We start from the raw sequence: 24025 nt of genomic DNA on the forward strand, positions 1-24025 counted from the left end.
TTTTAGTTTCACTTCTCTGGATGAGTTGATTTATTTCTCTGTTAAGTCCAGCACAGTTGGAATTTGGATCCTGGCTGTTGTGATCCGGTCCTCGTGGTCATGACCTGGCTGACATTCTGGGTCTCCTGTCCAACAGAACAGCTGCTGCTGGACCCTGTGTGTGTGTGTGTGTGTGTGTGTGTGTGTGTGTGTGTGTGTGTGTGTGTGTGTGTGTGTGTGTGTGTGTGTGTGTGTGTGTGTGTGTGTGTGTGTGTGTGTGTTTTATCAGGGCTGCTGATCTCCATGATCAGGGCTTCTGCTGTAAATCAATGCCATGAATGGTGCACTAACCAAACATGGAGCCTCCCTAATCTGGGGCTCTTCCTCGCCTCAGCACAGACCGGTCGACCCCGGCTGCAGACACAGCGTACACACTGCCCGGTCGCCACACCCAATTAAATGACCTCATCACTGTGTCACACTCAGTCATGCAGGCAAATTAAAGGAGGAGGGTTGATATAGTAAAACATTATCTGCAACAATAGAGTCTCTCCTTCAGAAGGCACCTGCAGGAGAACGTGTCTAAAAATAACTATTTGATTAGAGGTTACATTTTAAAAGGTCTACTTTATTGTTAGTTTTTTTTTATTATTGAATAGCCTAATGATGAAATGAGTATTGAAACAACAACAAATTATTTTCCAAATGGCACTTTCATGAATCTGGTTACTGCCACAATGTTGTGTTTTTGTAACCTTGATGTTTAATCTGTTTTTTGCAAAGAAACAGTAATAGCAGTTCAGTCAGACAACTCACGTTTGAATTGTTTATTTAGCAGCAAATATATTTTATGTTTGGCATCCAGGCTCCGGCCTCATCACCCCTCACAATAAATTTACATGGTGACATTGAGGAGTGATGAGCAAAACATACTGAACATAATCCCCCCCGGAGCCTGCAAGTGGTTGCTGGGGAGGTGGTGGGGGCAAAGAAACATGCAGCATTACAAACGCAGGGCAGCCAAGGCATTGACAAGCGGAGAGGGATGAGAGACTCCCGGTTTAAATAGACCGCCCAATTGAGAAAGTGTGATTGCAAGATGGTTATGACGTGTGTGACACGTGGTATGTGCATAGCAGTGACGCTCGAGTTCACTGCCTGAACTAGCTCACAGGCTCGCCCCATTTATATATGGATGCCAATGTTGGGATCAGTTGGGATTGATACTTAAGTTTCAGTTTCTCTTCTCCTGTACGATTTGAATACACTTAAAAACACGATAAACCTCTCTTTGAAAATTGGAAATGTATTGATTTTCATTTTATGTCATTTTTTTATGTATGAGAGGAAGTGATTTTGTAAGACCCTATGCGTGACATGGCTCTCTGTAGTACCACGGTCATTTTTGTGGCTCTTGGTCTCTGACTGGTTGGCCACCCCTGTGATATATCAAGGGACAGACCCAGTCGTTACACGTCTGAAACACAAGATAGCCCATAAATGCTGCCCCCTTCTCACTCATGGTTGCAATATTTGTTCGTTTTTTTCAACAAACCTTTTTTTGATCTGCACTGTTAACCCAGAATTGTTAGCAATCTAATCTTCTAAGTAAGGTCAAATAAGAAAAAAAAGGTTTTGTTGGATTACTTTAACTATTCAAATACATTTTACAATTAGACATTAATTTGTGTTGTGATGACGTTTTGTAACCGTGAAAAAAAAGTTCTCAGTCTCATTTCAGTGGAGAATTTAAGACTTTACTCTGAACTTGCCTAAGACTGGAAGATCAACACCGGTGGATTTGCTGCACAAGTTTTTACGTTTATTAACTGTAAAATTGACAGGTTCTTCTGTGAAGCTGTGAATATTTTTACCATAGTTTTATGGTATTTATCTGGCAACCACAGCTGCCAGATTTTTTTTACCAGCTCTCAATTACAGGGACACGTGGTGTCGGCTTCCCCTTATGATCAAAGTTATCCTTTACTCATGAAAACAATGACGACACAGTAGTTTCTGAATAAATCCTGTTGCTTCATCTGTGCTAAATCTGGTCCCCTTTATTTGCTCCAGGCGAAGCAGCAGAGGCTGTCAGAGGACCATGCTGCTGTCGGCAACACTCTGGAGACGGCCGGAGGCTTCATCTCTGAAACAGAGCAGGCTGTGGCTGGGATGGATGCTTTAGTGAAGGTGAGGCCTAAATGACGGTCTGGGCCCTGGTGGCTTCGCAGGATGAATGTGAGGAATGAAATCATCTCTGGGTCCCTGATGTCCAATGATGCTCAGGTTTCTTTATGGCTGACTGAATGAGAGAGTGTGTTTCATAATCTAATGGCCAGTGATATCAGGCTGCAGTATCTCAGGTCCCACATTGAATTTATTCATGAAATGGATTCCAGAGACGCAGTCTGCGTCAGGTTTTAAAACCAGCCAATCTGATTTGAAACCAATTTGTGGATTGCCGGAGATTGACTAAGCCGCGTTCTCAAACAGCTCTCCATTTTAGTCCACTAGCTCTCTATTGAGTTACTCTGTGGGGGATAGCAATCACCCTGAGCTAACAACGTTAGCTGTGATGTGTGTGTGGCTGCATGTGTGTGTGTGCGCAGACTTTGAGTTATTACTTGGCTCAAGGATTCTGACAATGGGACATGAATGCAAAGCAGTTGAATATCTTTGCATGTGATAAAACAAATATTTGAATAAATGTGTTCACATGTGTGCACAGAACGTGTCTCAGTACCACGCAGCGATCGATGGAGCCAGCCAGCAGCTGAAGGAGAAGACAGAGCGTCTGTCGCTGGCTGACAGGGATCTGGTGCAGAGAGCTGATGATCACGCCGAGGAGCTGGACAGACAAGCCAATGAACTGGAGGAGTGAGAATGCATTTTCTATCAGTATAATCAGTCACCATCTATCAGAGCAATGGAGAGATCCAAACAACCCATGATTCACTGCAGACAGTTTAAAGCACAGGAGGTACCGAGGTGACATCTTATACCAAAGGGCACAGCGGTTTGGGTTTGAACACAAATAACAGAGTGACTCCAGACAAACTTTTAGTCAGCCATATCTCCTCACTGAACTTTATAAATCAAACTTTACTTCTACTGCACCAATCAGACACAAATGTTATTTAAAGAAACCGGTGGCGATTGCTCTAAAACTGCAAGGGAAGCTCAGCTCCCCCTAAAATGTCCCCCAAAAAGTGGTGATACGTTCTGCTGTGTGTACATTTCATTGATAAAATATGCGCTAGAATTCCTTCATCTTTTGTTCAGAATCAGCTACCTATCACAGGTAACTGGCTCCACCTCCTTCTCATTCATCCCCGCAGCGTCTCGTCTTTAACACAGTCGGACGCTGAGCATCTTCTGACTTCAGCGGGGAAGCGTAGAGTGGGTTGTTCCACTGTGGAAACTGGACGGTCATTGGATAAATGCTGGGCTTTGTCCCGTCCATCGGACGCTCAGCGTCTCTGGGGGTCTATGTGGCAGTGGGCTGGCCTGGACGCTGGGCTTCTGCATGATGATTGGATGATCTGTCTGAGGCCGAATCCCTTTTTGATTGACAGTGAAATGAGCCAGTCAGCGATCTTGAAGTATAACCCTCCACCAGAGCATCTTCTCAGTTTTACGTTCAGTTGTTCTGGACTGATTCGGAGGCTTTACTGATCCACAGTGAGTTTACTTTTCTTAAAAACGATGAGCGTTGTGTTTAGAGATTCTCTCTCTTTTCACCAATAAGCACCTACAGCTACAGCTGTGGAGCTTCCCCCCCTGTCACTCACACTTACAGCCTGTCGTAGTCTCATGTAGCAGCTCCAGCTGCTAACAAGCTGACATGGAGGGTAGAATTTGTGTTTAAATAAATAAACAAATTTATGATGTGGGCTGGAAGAAGTGAGCTTCCCCTCCTTGACTGACCAGCAGCTGCCACTGAGAGAAACGTCTAAACCATCCATTAATGCTTCTTTGTAAGTTGCTTGAGTTGTTCACTTGCATCAAGCAGACACAGGGTTAATTATAACTAATCAAACACAATTAAAATATAACTGTTTAATCATGTCAATTGACTTAGAGTGATCTTAAGGTATTATGAAATGTGACAAAGCTTAGCTTGAGTTGTTTACTTTGAAATAATAACATCCAGCCATGAGGCCGACAGCTGTAGCATAGGTTAATTCAGCAGCAGCTCTGCATTATTGTGCAGGTATAATTATCTCTTCTTGCAGACAACAAAAGCAGGAGGACAAATTAAAGTCATTGTACAGTTTGACTGATGAAGCCTCTTGTGGAGAGTTCATTGCGTGTAGTGATGGGAAGTTCAGTTCTTCTTAGAGAGCTGGTTCTGTTGGCTCGGAGAGTCAACTCTTTTGGCCCCCTAACAGCTCCTGATTTAGTAGTACTTGTAGCCTCATATTTTAACCAGGAAAATATGAGTGATACATGTATTGAGAAACCCTTTTGCATTCAATATTTTTAGGAGAAGACTCATGTTTGCCTCATTTTGTGCATTTTTCTGTTACAGTGGTAGGCATTCCTACTTTTGTTTAATACTCTAATCAAACTACTTTGCACAAAAATCAACCAAACAAAACTTTATGTTTTCATGGTGCAACACACTCTTGTCCTCACTACTGTCTGCTGTCTAACTCGCTGAATGGGGACAAGACACAGTACCTGACTGATCAGTCCCTTCTCTGCTATCACATAATGATATGAACTTATATCCTGAAATGCATGGCCGCCATGCTGTCAGTCAAAGCAAAGTTCGAAGCAACGAAAGGAAAAAAGTTAGGAGCCAATTCTCACTTAATGGGAGTCAGCTCTTCTGATTCACTACAAAGCTTCAGCTCCTAGAGCCGCATCTTTTGATCATGACACATCACTGGTTATCAGCTGGAGTCTGGCTGGTCCATAGCAGCACACGGTCTACAGCAATAATCCCAAGGAACCTACAAAACAAGGAAGCTCGGGGACTAAAGGGAAAACTATGGTCAGTAACTCTAATGAGATATTAAGATATAACGTATGGATAGACAGTCCCCTGCAGTCTAAGCCTATAGCAGTCTAAGAGCTGGTGCAGGCGTGATCTAGGGAAAGGAAAGTTTTCAAGCCTGCTCTGTAAAGAAGATAACCTGTCTGCTCCCTGGACCTTGACTGCTAGATGAGTCCAAAGAAGGACTCCACCTCCCATACTACTTTTAAAGATGTTAGTTGTGACAAGGCCTTTGAGATATAATGGTCCCTGAATCGGACAATGAGTAACCCCTTAATAGTAATCGATCAGTGCATTGAAATTTTAATTGGTTTTCTGCCCCAAAAACCACAGTCAGTGAGATGTTGGTGAAGTGCTTCAAAGGTACGAGGTGTTGTGAATATTTGCTGCCTGCTGATCCATTTTAATCAAGAAGTATTGATTAATACTGCTAGAATTTAATATCATGTCTTGGAGTGCTGGGAATATTTGATGCTATTACATGCAATATGGGCACAATCAAATCAGACTGTATCATCCATCACCCCGTCTCCTCCAGGGATCTGAGAGAGGGCGATGCTAATGGCTTTGTGCAGAAAGCCATAAGTGCTGCCAACGTCTACAACAACATCATGAAATACATCACCGACGCCAACATCACCTCCATCACCACTCTCAACCTGTCCCAGAGAGCTGAGGATGTATGTTGTATCATAGAAATACACATATTACTCATCTATTTTATCAATTTCAGCCTCTGATGTTGTATAATCTGTGTTTCAGGCCATCACTGGGATCAACGCTCAGCTCGGGTATCTGGTGACACAGAGCGACAATGTTTTCAAGGAGTCTGTGTCACTCCATTCAGAGCAGAAAGGTATCGGCCTCCACGCAACAAGGCGTTAATGACACTTCATTATTGTTTATGTGTTGGATGTCTCTCTAACAGCCTGCCCCTGTCCATCACAGAGGTCGAAACTGAGGTGGTTGAACAGCTGAATTACATCACAGAGACCAAAGAGACCATGGAGAAAAACACCAAGAAACTGGCAGAAATAAAGGAAGATATTAGTGAGATACATACAGGTGAGAGTGTGCTGCATTCAGCTGTCAGACTCAGCTACAGATGATAAATCACATCTCCTGTAAACCACAGGCTGAATCTAGCTTTGTCATGCATGGCTCACAGATATTTCAAGCCATTCTGAGCAAATGAGGCTGTAATACTTTGTCCAATACCCCGAGGCAGCAGACCCACAAATCACTGTCTACACTTCTATTTCATTATCATTTCATATGCCTTTGTTGTTGTTCTGAATAACACAATGAATTCAAAGATGGGGAGGTGGTTCAGGAAGTTCTCCAAGAAAAACTAATAAACCAAAAACTTTTTCATTTCCAGACAGAACACCTCAGCGTCTGGAGTTCACTCTACAGGTGGCCCAGGGGACTCTGAACCGCTCCGCACAGGTCCTTCAGACCATCACCCCCATCAGCAGCAAGGTGGAGAAGTGGGCCAATAGCATGAGAAACAACGAGTACTCCACCGCGGCGTATGAGCAGGCCGTGGAGTCTGCAGGTGGAGCAGGTACCAGAGCCTGATACTTTGAGGATTCAAAGATCCTCGTAGTGTTTCACGATAAGACATTTACTTGTGACAGATTTTCAAAGCCCTCACCTTTGAATTTTGAGAACAGGCAAAATCACTTTCAATTCACCGAGGTCTCTAATCACCTGCAAAGGTCTTTAAACTTCCACAAGTTTCATAGAAGATTTAATATATTTTTATCTTCTAGCTGCAAACTAATTCTGAAAGGATTGGCTTATCCTCTTTAGAGAGGTTCATTCATGAAGAAATTGTGGGAATGGCTTTTTTGTCATCAGAATTTAAAATGACAGACTCCCTTATGGTTTTATGATATTCATCCAAGAGACTTTTTTGAAGGTCTTGGAGCAATAAATAAGCCTACCAAGTTTCATAACTCTAGGATGAACACTGCAGATTTATGGACCAATAGTTGCCCAGTTTGGTGACTGTAAAAGTATTTTTTCCTCTTAAAGAACAATGTCCTAATCAAGTACAATACAACCTGATCCCAGCATCGCTGTCAGTTTTTTGTGATAACACCAGTATTTGACTCAGTTTCTGTCTTTTCAGTGGAGAGCTTAAATGGACTCGTCCCTCAGCTGTTGGACAAGCTGAAGGTGGTCGAGGAGAAGAAACCAGTCAACAACGTGACCACAAACATCATGAGGATCAGGGAGCTCATAGCCCAGGCCAGGAGCGTCGCCAAGAAGGTAAGGACTTCATTTACCAGGTGGCCTTTTTTATGGCTTGGTGTAGTCTTAGCTGTAGGATTTGGACAGATTGCAGGAAAGGTTTCCCTCATCCCTTGGTCTAGGAATCCTTGAGGACACCAAACCTCCACCCGTCCACATGCATCCTCCTCACTCTAACATCTGTCACTCAATGCATGTTCATCACATCCTGTTTTTGACTTCACTCTCACCTCTAAGAATTGATGGTTTCTTCTGCGCTGCAGGTCCAAGTGTCCATGAAGTTCAATGGCCAGTCCTCAGTGGAGGTTCAACCTCACAGCAACCTGGAGGATCTGAAAACAGTGACGTCCATCAGCCTGTACATCAGAGTGGACCCTGACAAAGACCCCATAGAGGACCGCTTCATCTTATACCTGGGAGACAGAAACGTGAGGACAAAGTGCTTCTTTCAAATGATCTCTTTGAATCTATATCCATCCAGAGAGTAGGCTCAGAGGTCTAAGATGAGAGTTATCTGAAATCACAAGACTAAGATCCAGTTTTACAAAGACAGAATTTATCAGTTTCACAAATAATTTAGGGATCAGTGTGAACCAAACTGATTAATTTGAGATATTATTCGAACTATAAAAGAAACTTTAGACGGTAACTGTTTGGGTCAAAATGGTCCAAAGAAAAAGACTGCGAGGGGAACGATAAGGGAGTTAAAGCAACTGTGATGTGATATTTACTGTAAGACTTCACATTAAAGCCCCTCCCCATTGAAGCCTCTCTCAATAAAAAGCCCGATCCTTTTCGGGATCAGGGTGTGGCTGCAGGTTTAAGTAAACCAGTAAACATGAGTCAAGTTAAGTTAAGTTAAGTTGTGTTAAGTTAAGTTAAGTTAAGTTAAGTTAAGTTAAGTTAAGTTAAGTTAAGTTAAGTTAGGTAAGGTTTGGTTTGGTTTGGTTTAGTTTAGTTTAGTTCAGTTTAGCTAGTTCAGCTTAGCTTAGCTAAGTTCAGTTTACTCTAGCTCAGTTGAGTTGAGTTGAGTTGAGTTGAGTTTAGTTAAGTTTAGTTCAGTTTAGCTAGTTCAGCTTAGCTTAGCTTAGCTAAGTTTAGTTTACTCTAGTTCAGTTAAGTTTAGTTTGGTTTAGTTTAGTTAAGTTTAGTTTAGTTCAGTTTAGTTTAATTTAGTTTATTTCTGTTTAGTTTAGATTAGTTTAGTTCAGTTCAGTTCAGTTCAATTTAGTTCAGTTTAGTTTAGTTCAGTTCAGTTTAGTTTAGTTTAGTTTAGTTTAGTTTAGTTTAGTTTAGTTTAGTTTAGTTTAGTTTAGTTCAGTTCAATTCAATTTAGTTTAATTTAGTTTAGTTCAGTTCAGTTTAGTTCGATTTAGTTCATTTCAGTGAAGCTTAGTTTAGTTTAGTTTGGTTCTGTTTAGTTTATTCACACATATTTTCACAATACAAGTGCATTACAGATATACCTCTACATATACATTGATAATGTACTGATTGTCAGAGCACAATGGAGAAACAGTAGGATTTGAATGAAGTTAGGTTGTGAAGTTTTAATATCAAAAACCACAAGAAGACACCTTTCTGATGATTTTAACTCTGAAAAGCCAAAAGAAGAGTTTTAGGAGGGATAAGATTGCATCAGTACATCATCATCTTGTGTTTTAGTTTCGCACCATCTGATTCTGAAGACGTTTAATTTATATTATTTATAGGAAATTTACAGAATAAGAATAGTTGGGCCCAATTAGTGACAGGAGGGAGAGAGGGGTCTTTACTGCTTGTGCTTGCTTTAAATGCAGAGATAAAGTTCAAAGCAATAACTCAAATGCAGATTAACAGGATGCCCGAAAGGACATGATAAAAATTTTACATTAATATTTTCCATGCTCAAAAGCTTAACAATAATCTAGGGAACATGCAGGTTAATTGTAGTTTCTGCTCTCCAGTATTATAAATATATTCAACAGTTTTTTTTTCTGGCTTAAAGTTAGTGAGTCTTTTTATGCAAAGGTAACACTCAAACCTGACTTATCCAGAAATATATTTTTTGTTGACCACCACCTGGACTTTGTCCCTAATGTGTCCACTGACTAATGTCCGGGAGCAGAAACTCATCAGTCACAGACATGCACCCAGAGGCCCCAGGCCGGAGATAAATGCAGGGCACTGATCTTGGAGGCAGGCTGTGAATGTGAACAGTTGTCCCTTTGAAAAGGTTTCCAAGAGACGCTGGTGACAACGGTGCATGTATGTGCCTTCAAAGTTGAAGTTCATTTACATAAATACCATTAGCCCCCTGCCCACACGGGCACAGAGACAGAGCAGACCCAGTGTGAGGCCTCTCTGTTCTCTGCAGCGACATTTCACTGACACTGTAATCTATGCATCCATGTTTGTGAGCAGCTTTTCAGAGTGGGATAAAAGACCCAGCATGGGCATCATTACTCTTCACAAATAAAAGATGTTATTGTGTTTAAAACCTCTGTGTGTCAAAGTATAATCACACAAGAGATCATCGAAGGAATGAGAAAGAAAAATGAGCTCACGGTGATGAAATAAACGATGAGCTCTTTTTTTTCCTCTCACAGGGCAGGAAAGACTACATGGGCCTGGCCATCAAGAATGACAACCTGGTGTACGTCTATAACCTTGGTGGAGAAGATGTGGAGATCCCACTCGGGTCAAAGCCTGTCAGCCAATGGCCTGCTGTCTTTAACTACGTCAAAGTGGAGAGGTGAGGACTCTTTAGAAACTACATTTATTTTTTCATATATTATTATTAAGTTTAAATATAAATGAAGTTTACACTGATGAGCTTCTGCAAAAAAAAACAAAAACAAATTCAAAAGCAAAATATTAAAATTTGAGTTTCTGAAATGCTTGATCTGCTACAGAGATGATTGTCTCATTTGCTCAGTTTTACAGTTTCTCTGACCCAGAGTGTTTGATTTCTCGTGCTGAAATATCCTCTTTGCTGTTTTTTAAAGGCTTGGCCGACATGGAAAGGTGTTCCTGACCATCCCGAGTCAGAGCTCCACAGACGAGCAGAAGTTCATCCAGAAAGGTGAAGCTCCAGGCACCGATTCGCTGTTTGACATCGACCCCAAGGATATCGTCTTCTATGTTGGTGGAGTCCCTCCAGAAATCAAGGTACAGCTTTGTTTTTTTTTTTATAAATGTCTTTATTAAATTATTAGTTTTCTAAATGTAACGGGACATTGTTCAAACTCATCAGCTTCCACCTCCTTTGAGTCTGGCTCCTTTCGTTGGCTGCATCGAGTTGAGTTCTCTGAACAACGACGTGATCAGCCTGTACAACTTCAAAGAGACGAACAAGATGGACGTGGTCACATCAGTGCCGTGCCCCAGGTAAACACATTATGAGGGTTAGATTTTCTGATCAAACCCCAGATTAAAACTCTTTTAAAACAACTTGAATATTTGACAAAGTCCCTCTCTCTGGCCTCAGGTACAAGTTGGCCTTTTCTCAGAGCCGAATCACCAGCTACCTGTTCGATGGAACGGGCTTCGCACTCATCAATGACATCGAGAGGAGGGGGAAATTTGGTGTGGTCACAAGGTTTGATATCGCCGTGCGAACTGTGGCAAACAACGGTGTCCTCTTCCTCATGGTCCATGAGGTGAGTCTGTCACAAAAAGGCAACCTGTTGATATAAATCTGATCATGTCCTTTTTGGACATATCATGCATTGAACCATAAGTTTCTATCAATGAACATCTCATGTTTCTTTTTTCAGGACAAATTCTTCCTCTTGGAGTTAAAGAATGGCTTCCTGCGACTGATGTACGACTTTGGTTTCAGTACTGGACCACAGCTTTTTGAAGATAAATTACCAAAACTTAAAATAAATGATGCTCGATACCATGAGGTGCGTTTCTCCTTCACGGTGAGCTGGTTAGTTGAACTGGTTAATAAGTTACTAATCTCTCTAATGGTCCTGTCTCCTGGTTGGTTCCTCAGGTCTCAGTGATCTACCATCAGTCGAAGAAGGTGATCCTCCTTGTGGACAAGAGCCACATTAAATCAATGGAGAATGCAAAAACCACTCTACCTTTTGCAGATATTTACATAGGTGGAGCTCCATCCAGCATTCTTAAATCCAGGTGAGTTCAGCCAAGGAATAACAAAACCAAAGTCACTCTCCTCTCACTGCAGCAAACTGAAATCTTATCAAGTGTTTTTATCATATCTTAAGTAAAAATTGACTTTTATACTTGATATGAGCCACATTCAACTGGTCAGTCAAGAAAAATGTCTTCTTTCAAGTAAACTTAGACAAAAATTAGGTCTGAATTGCTTGGAACAAGTACTGGACTGGTGAGGTGAATGAGGTTTATATTGCTATTAAAAAGACGTTCTCTACTGAAAATAAAAGAAAAACACGTGATAAGATTTCATTTTTCCAGTGCTGCTGCTTGGTTTAGTTCGGAGGTTCAAACTCTGATTTGTGCAGCTTCGTCACCTCATATTCCACACTCTTGGCCTAATATATTTTTACTTCTGTCTTAAAGGTCCAATATCATGCTCCTTTTCTGCAGTTTAATATGGATCATTGATATCTTCATGAAATGGTAGTAACACGTTTTGGTCCAAAAAGCCAATAAATCAAGCACAGCAGCATTGTTTCCAGGCTCTCATAGCCCCTCTGTTCAGAACGCTCTGATTTAGTGGGCGTGACCTTCATATGTAAATGAGCCACCGCTGAAACCGCCAGGTCACTGAGAGCGGCGCCACAAGCTCTGAGTGCACAATGATTAGAAAACAGTGAAGCTTGTTTACTGTAACATTACAGGCTACAGCAACAGGCTAACTGCCGCTAAAGTTAGCATCCTGAAGCTAACACAGAGACAGGGGGGGCACTGGGAAAAGCTCTTACATCTGCTCCACAGCACACAGCATTTAAAATACTCACATTTCCAGGGTCTGAGGTTTGTTGGCGGATGGTTGGTAATGCACCTGGATTCAGGACCAGTCTATTCTCTAGCCCTCTGTTGTACCGTCCAAAGTTGGAAGAGCAGTTAGCCATGAAGTGACTAGCACACACATGCACAGTTTTACTGAGTGTAGCTGGCACATTTCCTTGATAAATGAACTCTAGCCACTTAGTCTTGTCTCCTTCTAAGATGGGAGTCTTGAGCATGGAACTATGTTGCTGTTTACAGCCAAAAACAGAGCAGTAAGGGTTCTTCAAATTCGGTATTCCCCTCCCTGCTGCTGGAGAGAGTTTTCTCCAGCAGCGTGGAGGGGAGTGGGCGGGAAGGGGGTTCGGGGGTATCTGCTCCGGTGCACCAATCAGGTCAGACTTGCTCCTGATTGGTCAAAAAAGAGAATTGCTGATGTCAGCAAATCCCCAAAATCCAAACAACTCGTTTTAGGTCAGGATTTTATATTCACAAGCAACACTAAGTACAGGTTTTGTCATTAAATATCACATTTTGTGGACTGGGATGAAAGCCAAAGACCCACAAGTTTCACTAAAAGACTTAATAAAGTGATTTTTGGATAATATGGGACCTTTAATACTTGAACAAAATACTAGATGGTTTGGGCCAAAGTGCCAAAATTGAATCTGAAAAGCTAAAGCATCTGCACACCCATGGTCAAACTGTCACTTGTGGTCTGAGCATCGAAAAGCCAAACTTTGTAGGGTTTGTTTTGTTTTAAGAAACATCTTTAATGGGGTTTCACCACAGCATTCTGACCATATGTACCCCACAGGCCCGAGCTGTCAGCTGTAGTCGGCCTGAAAGGTTGTGTGAAAGGTTTCCAGTTCCAGAAGAAAGACTTCAACCTGCTGGAGGAGCCCGGCACCATCGGCATCAGCAGCGGCTGCCCCGAGGAGTCGTTTGTAAGTGCTGCCTGCTGCTTCACACACTGTTAGCGATAATGAGCTGCAGGAATGACACTATGGAGGAACAGCAAACTGCCCACACACACTCACACACACATCTGCAAACACACACACACACACACACACACACACACACACACACACACACACACACACACACACACACACACACACACACACACAGCTCCTCTCTGAGAGAAAATAACTGATATAGATCAACAGCTTTCACTGGAGTCAATCAATATCACCATTTTGGGATCACTGAAGTGTAAGTTGAGCGCAGAGTAGGAGTGATGAAAGTATTAAAGGTAAGGCGTGTTTTTATCATGACAGATGTCCCGTAAAGCCTATTTCACTGGAGAGGGTTACCTGGGATCCACGGCTAAGATTTCACCCTTCAACAGCTTCGAGGGAGGACTCAACTTCAGAACGCTGCAGCCCAGCGGACTCCTCTTCTACCACAGTGAAGGGGTAAACACTCAATTATAAAAAAAAAATTCATATCAGTGAGCATATAATGTCAAATTTAACATACTCAGGATTCTGGGTAAAAAAAAAACTCAGTCAATCAGAACTATAACTTTGCCACAAGTCGTGCATGTTTTTGTTACTTGCACTGCTCACACGTCTCTAATGTTCCCTTCCTGCTTCAGTCTGATGAGTTCAGCCTCTCTGTGGAGAACGGAGCTGTGGTGATGAACTGCAGAGGAACTCGGGTCAAATCACATAAGAAACAGTACAACGACGGACGGACACATTTCCTGATGGCTTCAGTGAACAATCAGAAGTAAGTGTTACGCTGCAGAGCTCAGCCAAAACTTATTAGCATTTTTTAGTCTTTTCCTTTTGACATCTCGGCACATTGTTTCCTCTGAACTACATTAGAAATAATACACTTAGATTTAACCTGAAGTAGTGTAATCACACATAATGTGAGCTTTTCTTGCTCAGAAAAGAGAGTGTCCTTATTTTCTCTCCCGCTTTTTCTTTTAAGTCACTTTTCTTTGGGTATTTTGTCGTGGTTTCAAAGGGCAGCAGAAAAACATACATACATGCATTCAGCAAAGAGTTGTGTCTGTAAGTTGAACCAATGCCAGGAGTATAGTTCCTGTATCACTGGCCTGAACTTAAACCTAAACCAGTGCCATAAAAAGGAATCAAAACCATGCATGGTGAGGTAGTTGCTTTGGTACATTTCTCGAATCATCCTCGCCATTTGCACAAAAGGAAGAGCATTTCTCAGAACAGTTTGTACAAATAGCCAAACACCATGGATTACCTGCTAAAGCAAGTCTCCTCCTCAAAATCCTTAGTTCATCTTTCAAAAGTAAATTTCTGTGTCAGTGCATCAGAATGATGAGTCCTTGTGTCAGTGTGTATGGATAGGACAGTCAAATTGCTGAGTCGTGTTGTCAGTATAACAGTTTACTCTGGAAGGATGATCTGATGTAAACTATGGCAAAAGTTTTGATGACAGTAATTGTAAATTCTAAGTTACACCTTAGTGTGTGGGGGGGATTGATTACAAGAGACTGGACAAAGTTCATATTTTCTCTTTTCTCTCTCTCTCTCTCTCTCTCTCTCTCTCTCTCTCTCTCTCTCTCTCTCTCTCTCTCTCTCTCTCTCTCTATATATATATATATATATATATATATATATATATATATATATATATATATATATATATATATATATATATATATATATATATATATATATGTTGGGCCACAAATTTTCTTCCACATCACAACAAAGATCTTCTCTGTCCACAAAAAGTCTGAACGATTGAAGACAGAGTTGATCTCCCAGCTTTTGGCTGCATCCTTCAACCAACCTCGGCTATCATAAGCTTAAGATTGAGAACATGGTCCACAGGTGTGACAGATCTTTATTGTCCTTTTACAGGAAATTTGCTTCCACTGTCTGTACAGAGGAAAGTACACAATCATATTTGCCAGTTGATGGTTCATGAGATGAACCTTTGAGCTATTTCAGAAAACTGGTTGATCATTGGTTGATCTGATGCTTCACACATTTTCATTTTTCAGAGAAAGTTAAGATTGACCAGGGAGTAATTTACCAATCCAGACAGATTTAGAAAAAAGTCTAATAGGATTGTTTAGAAAGATGTTTGACATATAATGATAACTTGTTCAACCTTTTTGCATGTAAAGACTTATGTGATGAACTCGTGACTAAAGCTGCGTTTCCTCCGAGCAGACCGGTTCGGTTCGTCTCAGCACAGCGCGCATTTTGTGGCGTTTCCACTGACTTACCCCGGGACAGATCTCTAAATAACCGAGACGAGCCGTCCCACTTTTTGGGACCCTTTTGTATAGGTGCCAGACTGAACAGATCCGCTCCCTAAAGCTGGAGCAACAACACTGCAGACCATTGATTGGTCAAAAGAGTTGTCACTTACACCGACAGCGGCTGCATTTCTCCCGGTGGCACACAGACTTCTCTGAAACAAAGCTTGATCGCACTTTGTATCAGAGAGCTACATGCCAGTCACAGAGAGGATGAAATGCTGCATGTCTTCAACCATTGCTCTTTGTTTACTGTGTCGTGTTTTTCATTTTTGTTGGATTCATTGGTGGGGTACACTGTGTCGAGCTGCTATGGCGTCATGCTATTAATTGACACCTGCAGCATTTGGCATTCTTCTTACACGCCACCTACCACGAGAGGGCACAGTTTTGCTGTGGAAACGGGATCAGGCTGAACTGTACTAGTTAAGCGTGACAAACTGTACTGAACCAAACCAGACTGCTTGGTGGAAACACGGTTTTAATGTTGTGGGAGTCTATTCAACAGAGACCCATGATAATCCATTTTGATCAACATGACAAAAGCAGCTGAAAATGTCTATGTGTAGAATATTACACATAGACACATAGATTACACAGTAGTTTAGAGAATTTCAAATATGATCCGAGAAATGAACCAAAGCAACCGAGAGAAACAGTAATGACTGAGTGATCAACCTGTTCTCAGATACTCACTGCTGGTAGACGACAAAGACAAGCAGGAGAAGAAACGTCCTTCATCAGCCACCAGATCATCATCAGATGCTGCTACAAAGACTTTCTACTACGGAGGATCTCCCAGCAGCAGCTTCAAGAACTTCACAGGCTGCATCAGCTACGCCTACATCAACAGGTAAACAGCAGGGAGCAGATACACCAGGAGAGCTGCCACGTTTGATGAGTTAGATGGTGTGTTGAGAGTGACCCTGCAGCTCTCTCTAAGTGACTCCATCCTGTCTTTGTCCCTGCAGACAGGACCGGGACATTGAGCCCGAGGACTTCCAGCGGTACCCAGAGAACGTCCAGGCCCTGCTGCAGGACTGTCCGGTGCAGCGACCCCCTGCTGCACTGCTGTCACGAAGCAGGGAGCATACCTCAAGAGCCAGACAGAGCCAGGCACAGAAGGTGAGACAGAGCCAGGCTGAAAGTTAGAGTGTGTTCAACTAACTTACTTAGTGTAAGCTCAAATCAAAGGGATCAAAAGATAAATAACAACACAGCTTTCCAGAAGCGGAGAGAAAACATTAAGAGCTCCCCCTGCTGACTATCTACTGTATAAGCCATATGCCCAGGCTCTTCCATGTAAACAGATGGGTCAAGGGTCAAACAGTAAAAATTCAAATCAGGGCAAAATAAACGTCTAAAATGAGCTGTGACACATTTGTCATCTATCTAGTAATTCTCCACCTTTTTTATGTCTTTATCTGTGTGTTTATGTGTGTGTATGTGTCTGAACAGATATACTAACCTCTTGTATCAAAGCAGTGTCAAAGCAGAGCCCCTCCTTCAACTCTTTCTCTGTTTTGTCTCTGGTCAAAACATAATAATGTTGATGTTAGCGGTTATCTCATGGCACCTCCTCACACTGCAGCCACCCTGGTTGTAGAAATTAGGAAAAATTGCCAGTGTGGGAAAAAATATGTTGTTTTGGATCCATCTTTTGTCATTTAGCTGCAGTGATTTCAGCCTTCATGACCGTAAACCCTCTCTGCAGGCTGTCAGGGATAAGTCCAGCCCCCCTCTGGGCCTAATGGAGCTCAGGAGTGATGACCAGGAGCTATCAGAGCCCAACATCAAGCCCTGCTACCTCTCCTCAAGTCCCAGAGCGACACGCCAAGCCTTCCACTATGGCGGCATCGCCAACAGCAGGCAGCACTACACAGACCTCCCTGACTCCTTCTCTGAGAGGTACGTCAAGTGAAGAGCTTCTTTAAAGGAACCTCAAGGTCAGGTATTTTTAAAGCTCTCTCTGCACATGTCCTCTGCACGCATGGCTTAATGCACCTTCCACCCCCAGGTCCCACTTCTCCCTGTCCCTGAGGACGCACTCATCCTTCGGCCTCATCTTTTATGTATCTGACGTCCACGAGGACAACTTCATGGCCTTCTTCCTGGCCCATGGGAAGCTTGTGTACACCTTTAACGTGGGAGACCAGAGGGTCAGAGTGAGGAGTGAGGAGAAGTACAACGACGGTGCCTGGCACAGTGTAAGTTCTGTCGATGTGCGTGCAGGCATGTGTGGATGAATGTTTTAGTTGTGTGTCAACACTTTCTGCTCTGACAGGCTCTTCTCTACTCCCTCTGCAGGTTATTTTTATCCGTGATGGAAGTATGGGGCGGTTAATAATTGATGGGCTCACAGTGCTGGAAGACAGAGCGCAGAGAGGCAACGTCTCCTGGCATGTCAGCAGTCCCATCTACATCGGAGGAGTTCCTCCAGAGAGAGCTCTCAAGAATATTCAGGTACAGGTTGAAGTTCAGGTGGAAGAGGTTTGACATTTCAAACAAAAACAGTATGAATATTCTATCAAGGTCTAAAAGAACAGTCACCTCACACGAACCTCTGAGAGCTCTGGAGTTATCCTCAACAAATGTGGTCACACAGCTCTGTGCAGCTCAGACTGCTGCTCCCCCAGACAGCTGGAGACCACTGAAGAGACCCTCTGAGTCCTGAACCATCAGTCTTTGGTTATTTATTCTTTTATGGCATCAAATAAAAATCAACATTACTTCACCATCACCTTATAAATTTGCTAAGCTGCTCCTAAAAACTGACTCTTAAACTGACAATTTAAAATTCATATTTAGTCTACTGAAATATGCAAGGCTCCATTCTTTATAATCTGAGGTCAGAGTACCTTATGGGGGCTAAAAGCGGCTTTTTGCTTTTGTACCACTGTGGGCAGCAAACAAAGTAGTGGAAAGAAGAAATTAACAGAAGATCAACAGACAGAAATAAAAAATAAAAAAAACTTCATTAAATAATCCAAGATCTTTAAAACAGGGCCAACAGAAAACACAAACATGGAGAGCTCAAAGAACAATCACATGGAACACTGAGAAGAAAGGTTACGAAAAAATGATCCAAAAAAGAAAAGAGAGGAACCTGAGGCCTTGTCAACAGGTAGTCAGGTATTTTCTAAAACAAATATCACCCCCATCATTTAGTAAACAGTTTCCTGTGGATGGCAGGCCTAAACATATGACAATAGACACTCACCGGCCACTTTATTAGGTACACCTTGCTAGTACTGGGTTGGACCCCATTTTGCCTTCAGAACTGCCTTAATCCTTGGTGGCATAGATTCAACAAGGTCCTGGAAACATTATTCAGAGAGTTTGGTCCATATTGACATGATAACATCACACAGTTGCTGCAGATTTGTCAGCTGAACATCCATGATGAGAATCTCCCGTTCCACCACATCCCAAAGCTGCTCTATTGGATTGAGATCTGGGGACTGTGGAGGACATTTGAGTACAGTGAACTCATTGTCATGTTGAAGAAACCAGTCTGAGATGATTCCAGCTTTATGACATGGAGTGTTATCCTGCTGGAAGTAGCCATCAGAAGATGGGTACACTGTGCTCATAAAGGGATGGACATGGTCAGAAACAATACTCAGGTAGGCTGTGGACTTTAAATCATGCTCAGTTGGTACTAAGGGGCCCAAAGTGAGCCAAGAAAATATCCCCCACACCATTACACCACCAGCAGCAGCCTGAACCGTTGATACAAGGCAGGATGGATCCATGCTTTCATGTTGTTGACGCCAAAGTCTGACCCTACCATCTGAATGTGGAGCAGAAATCCAGACTCATCAGACCAGGCAACGTTTTTCCAATCTTCTATTGTCCAGTTTTGGTGTTGCTGTGTGAATTGTAGCCTCAGTTTCCTGTTCTTAGCTGACAGGAGGGTCACCCGGTGTGGTCTTCTGCTGCTGTAGCCCATCTGCCTCATGGTTGGACGTGTTGTGCGTTCAAAGATGCTCTTCTGCAGACCTCGGTTGTAACCAGTGGTTATTTGAGTTACTGTTGCCTTTCTATCAGCTCCAACCAGTCTGTCCATTCTCCTCTGACCTCTGGCATCAACAAGGCATTCTGGACCACAGAACTGCTGCTCACTGGATATTTTCCCTTTTTGGGACCATTCTCTGTAAACCCTAGAGATGGTTGTGGGTTAAAGTCCCAGTAGATCAGCAGTTTCTGAAATACTCAGACCAACAACCATGCCATGTTTAAAGTCACTTAAATCACCTTTCTTCCCCATTCTGATGCTCAGTTTGAACTGCAGCAGATCGTCTTGACCATGTCTACATGTCTAAATGCATTGAGTTGCTGCCATGTGATTGACAAATCAGAAATCTGCGTTAATGAGCAGTTGAGCACTACAGGTGTGTCTCTAGTGAGTGGTCGGTGAGTGTATGGTTCTCACATGCCTACATGTAGACGTGACCACAAAGACAATGTAGACACAGGTGACACCAATGAGGCTACTGAAAAAAAAGAGGAGAAAACATTAGACATGGATCACTAATAAAAACAACTTATTATACAGGAATTAAACAAGAAAACACAAAGTAAAAGTAAAAATAAATGAAGTAAATGAAAGGCAGATTACAAGACAAAGAAATTACAACAAAAGAAACACGACACCATACTGACCTGACATCTTTAAAAACAGTCAGCATTTTGTTTCATGAATCCAGAAGTTAGTGAGTTTTAAGCGATGCATTAAAACCACTTGCAGCCTAAAAAACAACCTGTAGTTGCATAGATATTTGTTAGAGCTGATAATACAGCAAAAAAAAAAAAATTCCCCATCAGTATTCAAGTTGTTAGTCATCTGCTGCCCCAAGTGGTTAGTTTGTGTTATTGCCTTGAAGCTACAATCAGAAACAGTTTTGGTAACACCTGTAACACTATTAATGACACAAGCGCTCTCACCAAAAGAAGCAGAGGCAGAGCAGCAGTGTTCCTGGCTCTGTGAGGTAAAATGATTGTTATTGTTAAGGGAGGCTGATGGCTTCAGGAAGAGCAGTCTAACAGCTGTTTCTGGTTTAAAAGACATAATACTTTACAATGAAGCAGGTGTGTTACGGTGCAAAACCTGCTTTTAATGTTGTCAAACAAGGATAGTCTTGTTCTGAGAGAATTTATGAATCCATTTATTTAGTGAAGGCACTTTGACAATGTGTGTTCCCTCCCAAAGTCAGTGAAGTGGTTATTACTCTTATATTAACCCAGAATACATTGCTGTGTGAGAGTGTTTTGTCACTGATGATCCAACTTGTCTCACATTTTTTACCTGAGTTAAATATCTGCCTTATGCATTCTGGAAACTTTATTTCAACCTCATATATGTGTGTCTGTAGAGAAACACTGCACACAGCTTCACCGGCTGTTTGAAGAACCTGCAGCTGAACGGGCAGTGGCTCTCCTCCAAGGCGCAGACTTTCGGGGTCACTCCATGCTACGAAGGACGCTCTGAGACTGGAACATTCTTCTCAGAGGAAGGAGGCTATGTCGTGCTCGGTATATATCTTTCATTAATTAAAGACAAAAGCATTCCTGACTTTTTTTTCCTCCATGATTTAAGGGTTTGTTTGTTTCTGTGTCAGAGTGTTGATTTTGTGTCATTTTCCCCTCAAATGCAACACAATGTATATTTGGCAGGAGCTGCAGCCCTCTGCAAACTGAACATCTGTTAAATTACATGGCTCATTAGATTTCCTTTTGGAAAACTCCCAAACCCTTCTGGTCTTTCACCATCCCTGAGTGCAAGGGGAGAGTTTGGAGGGGTGAGGGAAAACGATACCCTCAGTGCAGCTGTGGAGAAACTGTGTCTCTGCTAAGGGGGGGGGGGGGGGGGGGCAGAGGGGGTGAAGGCCCCAAAGAACTTTGGACCTGGGCTGCAGCTGTTGAACGAGTCCAGCAATTTCACACCGTGCACAGAAAACATGTCTGATTAATGTGGTGAAAAGGTGAAGCCTGGAGCAGAACTCACTTCAACTCTCTCTGCTTCTCTCCTGCAGATGAAACGTTTAACCTCGGGCTCATGTTTGAGCTGGTGATGGAAGTGCGCCCCCGTGTGGCATCTGGGGTGCTAATGCATGTGAGCACAGCGGAGGGATTCTTCACTGTGTACATCCATCAAAAAGAGGTGAGTCATTCAGACAGTATGACAGATGGATCCTCTATTTATAACATGGATGTAACATCAGTGTGATTGTTTCTAGGTGGTGGCTGTTGTCAACGATGGGCTTCATGAGTTCTACACTAAGGTGTCACCCAGACAGGGTCTGTGTGACGGCACATGGCACAGAATCATAGGTAAGACAATAATTGACACTTTAGTTGTTCACTTTAAATGAAAAAGAACCAAAACGTAAACAAATAAATAGATTTAAAAAAAAATGTATGAATCATAACTAGACTTGTCTATTTACTGATTTCAGTCCTTGTATTCCTGGGTCCCATTTTGATGTATTTGGGTTTTTGGCAGATCTTCTACTGAGAGTTGGTTGCTTGTTTTTTACTGTCACATGTGCTGAATTGGATTTGAGCTACCTTTTTAATTTCCAAACTCCTTCACATACAGTATAAAATACACCATTTGGAAGACCACTGTCTCCTGTATTCTGCAAGAAAACCATGACAACTGCTATAGAAATAGTCAGGTGGGCTTTCAAAATGTTACTTTGATAATCTTGTGCTCAAAGCACTGCAGGAGCCTTGTAAGAGCTTGGTTTGTAATTGAATAAAAATGTAATAAAACTGCAAATGTAAATAACCGATACAAAATGTAACAAGATGCTGAGCTCAAAACGTAATAACTTTTTGCCCAAATTGTAACAACTTGTTACATTTCAGGCTCAGCACTTCTGTTACATTATCAACCAGGTATTACGTTTCAGGTCTTATCACATTTTTTCTTTTTACGTTTTGGGTTGTTTCTTTTCCATTTGTTGTTACACATCGGTCTCTGACAAGCCTCTGTGGTCAAAACCTTTGTCAATCATGATGTCACAGTCCCTCTTTTTTATAACTTTAAATAATAACTGTAAAATCCACAGTTTATGCTACTTTGGTTGCATCTTCAAAGGGTTTAAACTTTGTTCCTGTGTCAGGGCTTTGCTCTTGACCAGAAAATTCTACAATGTGTAGTTTGTGTGCAGCTGTGAAGCTCCTTCTTGGGCCCTATGTTTTCTTTATCCTGCTAGCTATAGCAAGCGTTTCAGAGGTTAAGCTAAGTCTGAGGTACAAACAGATCCAGTACCACCAACCAGTTTGCCAAAACTGCTGACAAATTAGCAGCATTGTATACCACTTTTTTCTTTAAATAAATAATAATGACCTATTATGGGGGAGGAGTGTTGAAAACTGGTGCTTCTGTAATGGTCCTTGCCTTGTTTTGCATTATGTTTGTATCCCACATACTTTGTGTAGCACAGTGCTTGCTGCTGTGCTATTGGAGGAATAAACATATCACAGACTCAGAGGAGTGTGTGACGGTGCTTTTGTGTAGAACAAAATAAAAAGGGAGGCTGTGGAGCTATTTTCCTAAACTGACCTTTATTTTTCTCCTGCATTATCTCAGTGATCCGAAACGCTAATGTGGTCCAGCTGGATGTGGACTCTGAAGTCAACCATGTGGTTGGACCTCTGAACCCCAGCTCCACAGATACCAAGAAGCCAGTGTTCATAGGTGGAGCTCCAGGTGAGCAAAGAACACATTTCTTGGTCCATTTTACCCACAATGCACATTCCCACTCATGTGGTAACCTTTCTTTCCTCTCAGATCTCATCCTTCCAGAGAGCATTGCCACCAAAAAGGCCTACGTGGGCTGCATGAGGAACCTGACCATCAACAAAAGTCAAGTGAGCTTCAACAAAGCCGTGCTGGTCAGCGGAGCTGTCAGCGTGGGGACCTGTCCAGCAGCATAAAACCGTCCTGAACCCCAACATAGCACTGACCAAAAACATTAAAGATATTCTTTCTGTTAAACGTAACTGATGAGAAAAGTATCGTCACTTTGTCCTTATTTACGTCTTTAACTGTAATCGTCAGTTTTTTCTCTGTTTTACATGATAATGTCTGATGTACGACCAAATTGCCCAACTTTCACAAAACCAAGCTAAAAAACAATAATAGGAGGATGAAAATGTGATCAGATCAGTTAACCAAAATGTGACCCTAAAAAGTTTGAAGAGCACAATATGAGTGGTTTGAGAGCACATATGGACCCCTCATATCAGTCTCGACTCCTCATATTTCCTTTCTCACTTTAGACACCCTATCCACTGAAGGCAAAAATTCCCCAGATAAATAGCACAATATAAAAAAAGACACATTTTCTGTCCCACCATCCAACTTGACCAGTTTTTGTACAAGCTCTGAATTGCTCTGAATTTTGTACTGTTCAATTTCTTATGAATTAAAAATATTTTACACCCATGCAAGCTTTGAATTTATTGTTTGTGATATTTTCTAATTTCTGGATCAACAGTGCACTGAGGCGAAAGCTGATTTAAATTTGATCAGCCATATTAAAATGCATTGCAAAGGTTACTCTTCTTGGAAAATACAGGAGGCCTATTTT

The 24025-nt window shown here is 42.1% G+C and overlaps 1 protein-coding gene across 1 annotated transcript in view; it reads left to right on the top strand.

The window, feature by feature from the left end:
- Positions 1-23876, top strand: part of lama4 (laminin, alpha 4) — a 46435-nt gene extending 22559 nt beyond the window's left edge. The window contains exons 14-40 of the mRNA XM_074685212.1: positions 2053-2169; positions 2708-2856; positions 5520-5661; positions 5744-5837; positions 5930-6046; positions 6363-6548; positions 7119-7258; positions 7504-7668; positions 9829-9974; positions 10228-10390; positions 10476-10609; positions 10710-10881; positions 10999-11130; positions 11223-11365; positions 12981-13110; positions 13447-13584; positions 13767-13900; positions 16111-16275; positions 16394-16547; positions 17137-17330; positions 17440-17629; positions 17730-17885; positions 20798-20957; positions 21458-21585; positions 21662-21755; positions 23023-23142; positions 23224-23876. Coding sequence (XP_074541313.1) covers positions 2053-2169; positions 2708-2856; positions 5520-5661; positions 5744-5837; positions 5930-6046; positions 6363-6548; positions 7119-7258; positions 7504-7668; positions 9829-9974; positions 10228-10390; positions 10476-10609; positions 10710-10881; positions 10999-11130; positions 11223-11365; positions 12981-13110; positions 13447-13584; positions 13767-13900; positions 16111-16275; positions 16394-16547; positions 17137-17330; positions 17440-17629; positions 17730-17885; positions 20798-20957; positions 21458-21585; positions 21662-21755; positions 23023-23142; positions 23224-23369 — 3909 coding nt within the window. The 3' untranslated portion in view covers positions 23370-23876. The remainder of the gene's footprint in view (positions 1-2052; positions 2170-2707; positions 2857-5519; positions 5662-5743; positions 5838-5929; positions 6047-6362; positions 6549-7118; positions 7259-7503; positions 7669-9828; positions 9975-10227; positions 10391-10475; positions 10610-10709; positions 10882-10998; positions 11131-11222; positions 11366-12980; positions 13111-13446; positions 13585-13766; positions 13901-16110; positions 16276-16393; positions 16548-17136; positions 17331-17439; positions 17630-17729; positions 17886-20797; positions 20958-21457; positions 21586-21661; positions 21756-23022; positions 23143-23223) is intronic.
- The last annotated feature ends 149 nt before the right edge of the window (positions 23877-24025 follow it).

Source organism: Halichoeres trimaculatus, unplaced genomic scaffold (genome assembly GCF_033239565.1).
Source record: "Halichoeres trimaculatus isolate MK-OKI-2021-1 unplaced genomic scaffold, fHalTri1.1 fHalTri1_scaffold_13, whole genome shotgun sequence".
NCBI classification, from domain to species: domain Eukaryota; kingdom Metazoa; phylum Chordata; class Actinopteri; order Labriformes; family Labridae; genus Halichoeres; species Halichoeres trimaculatus.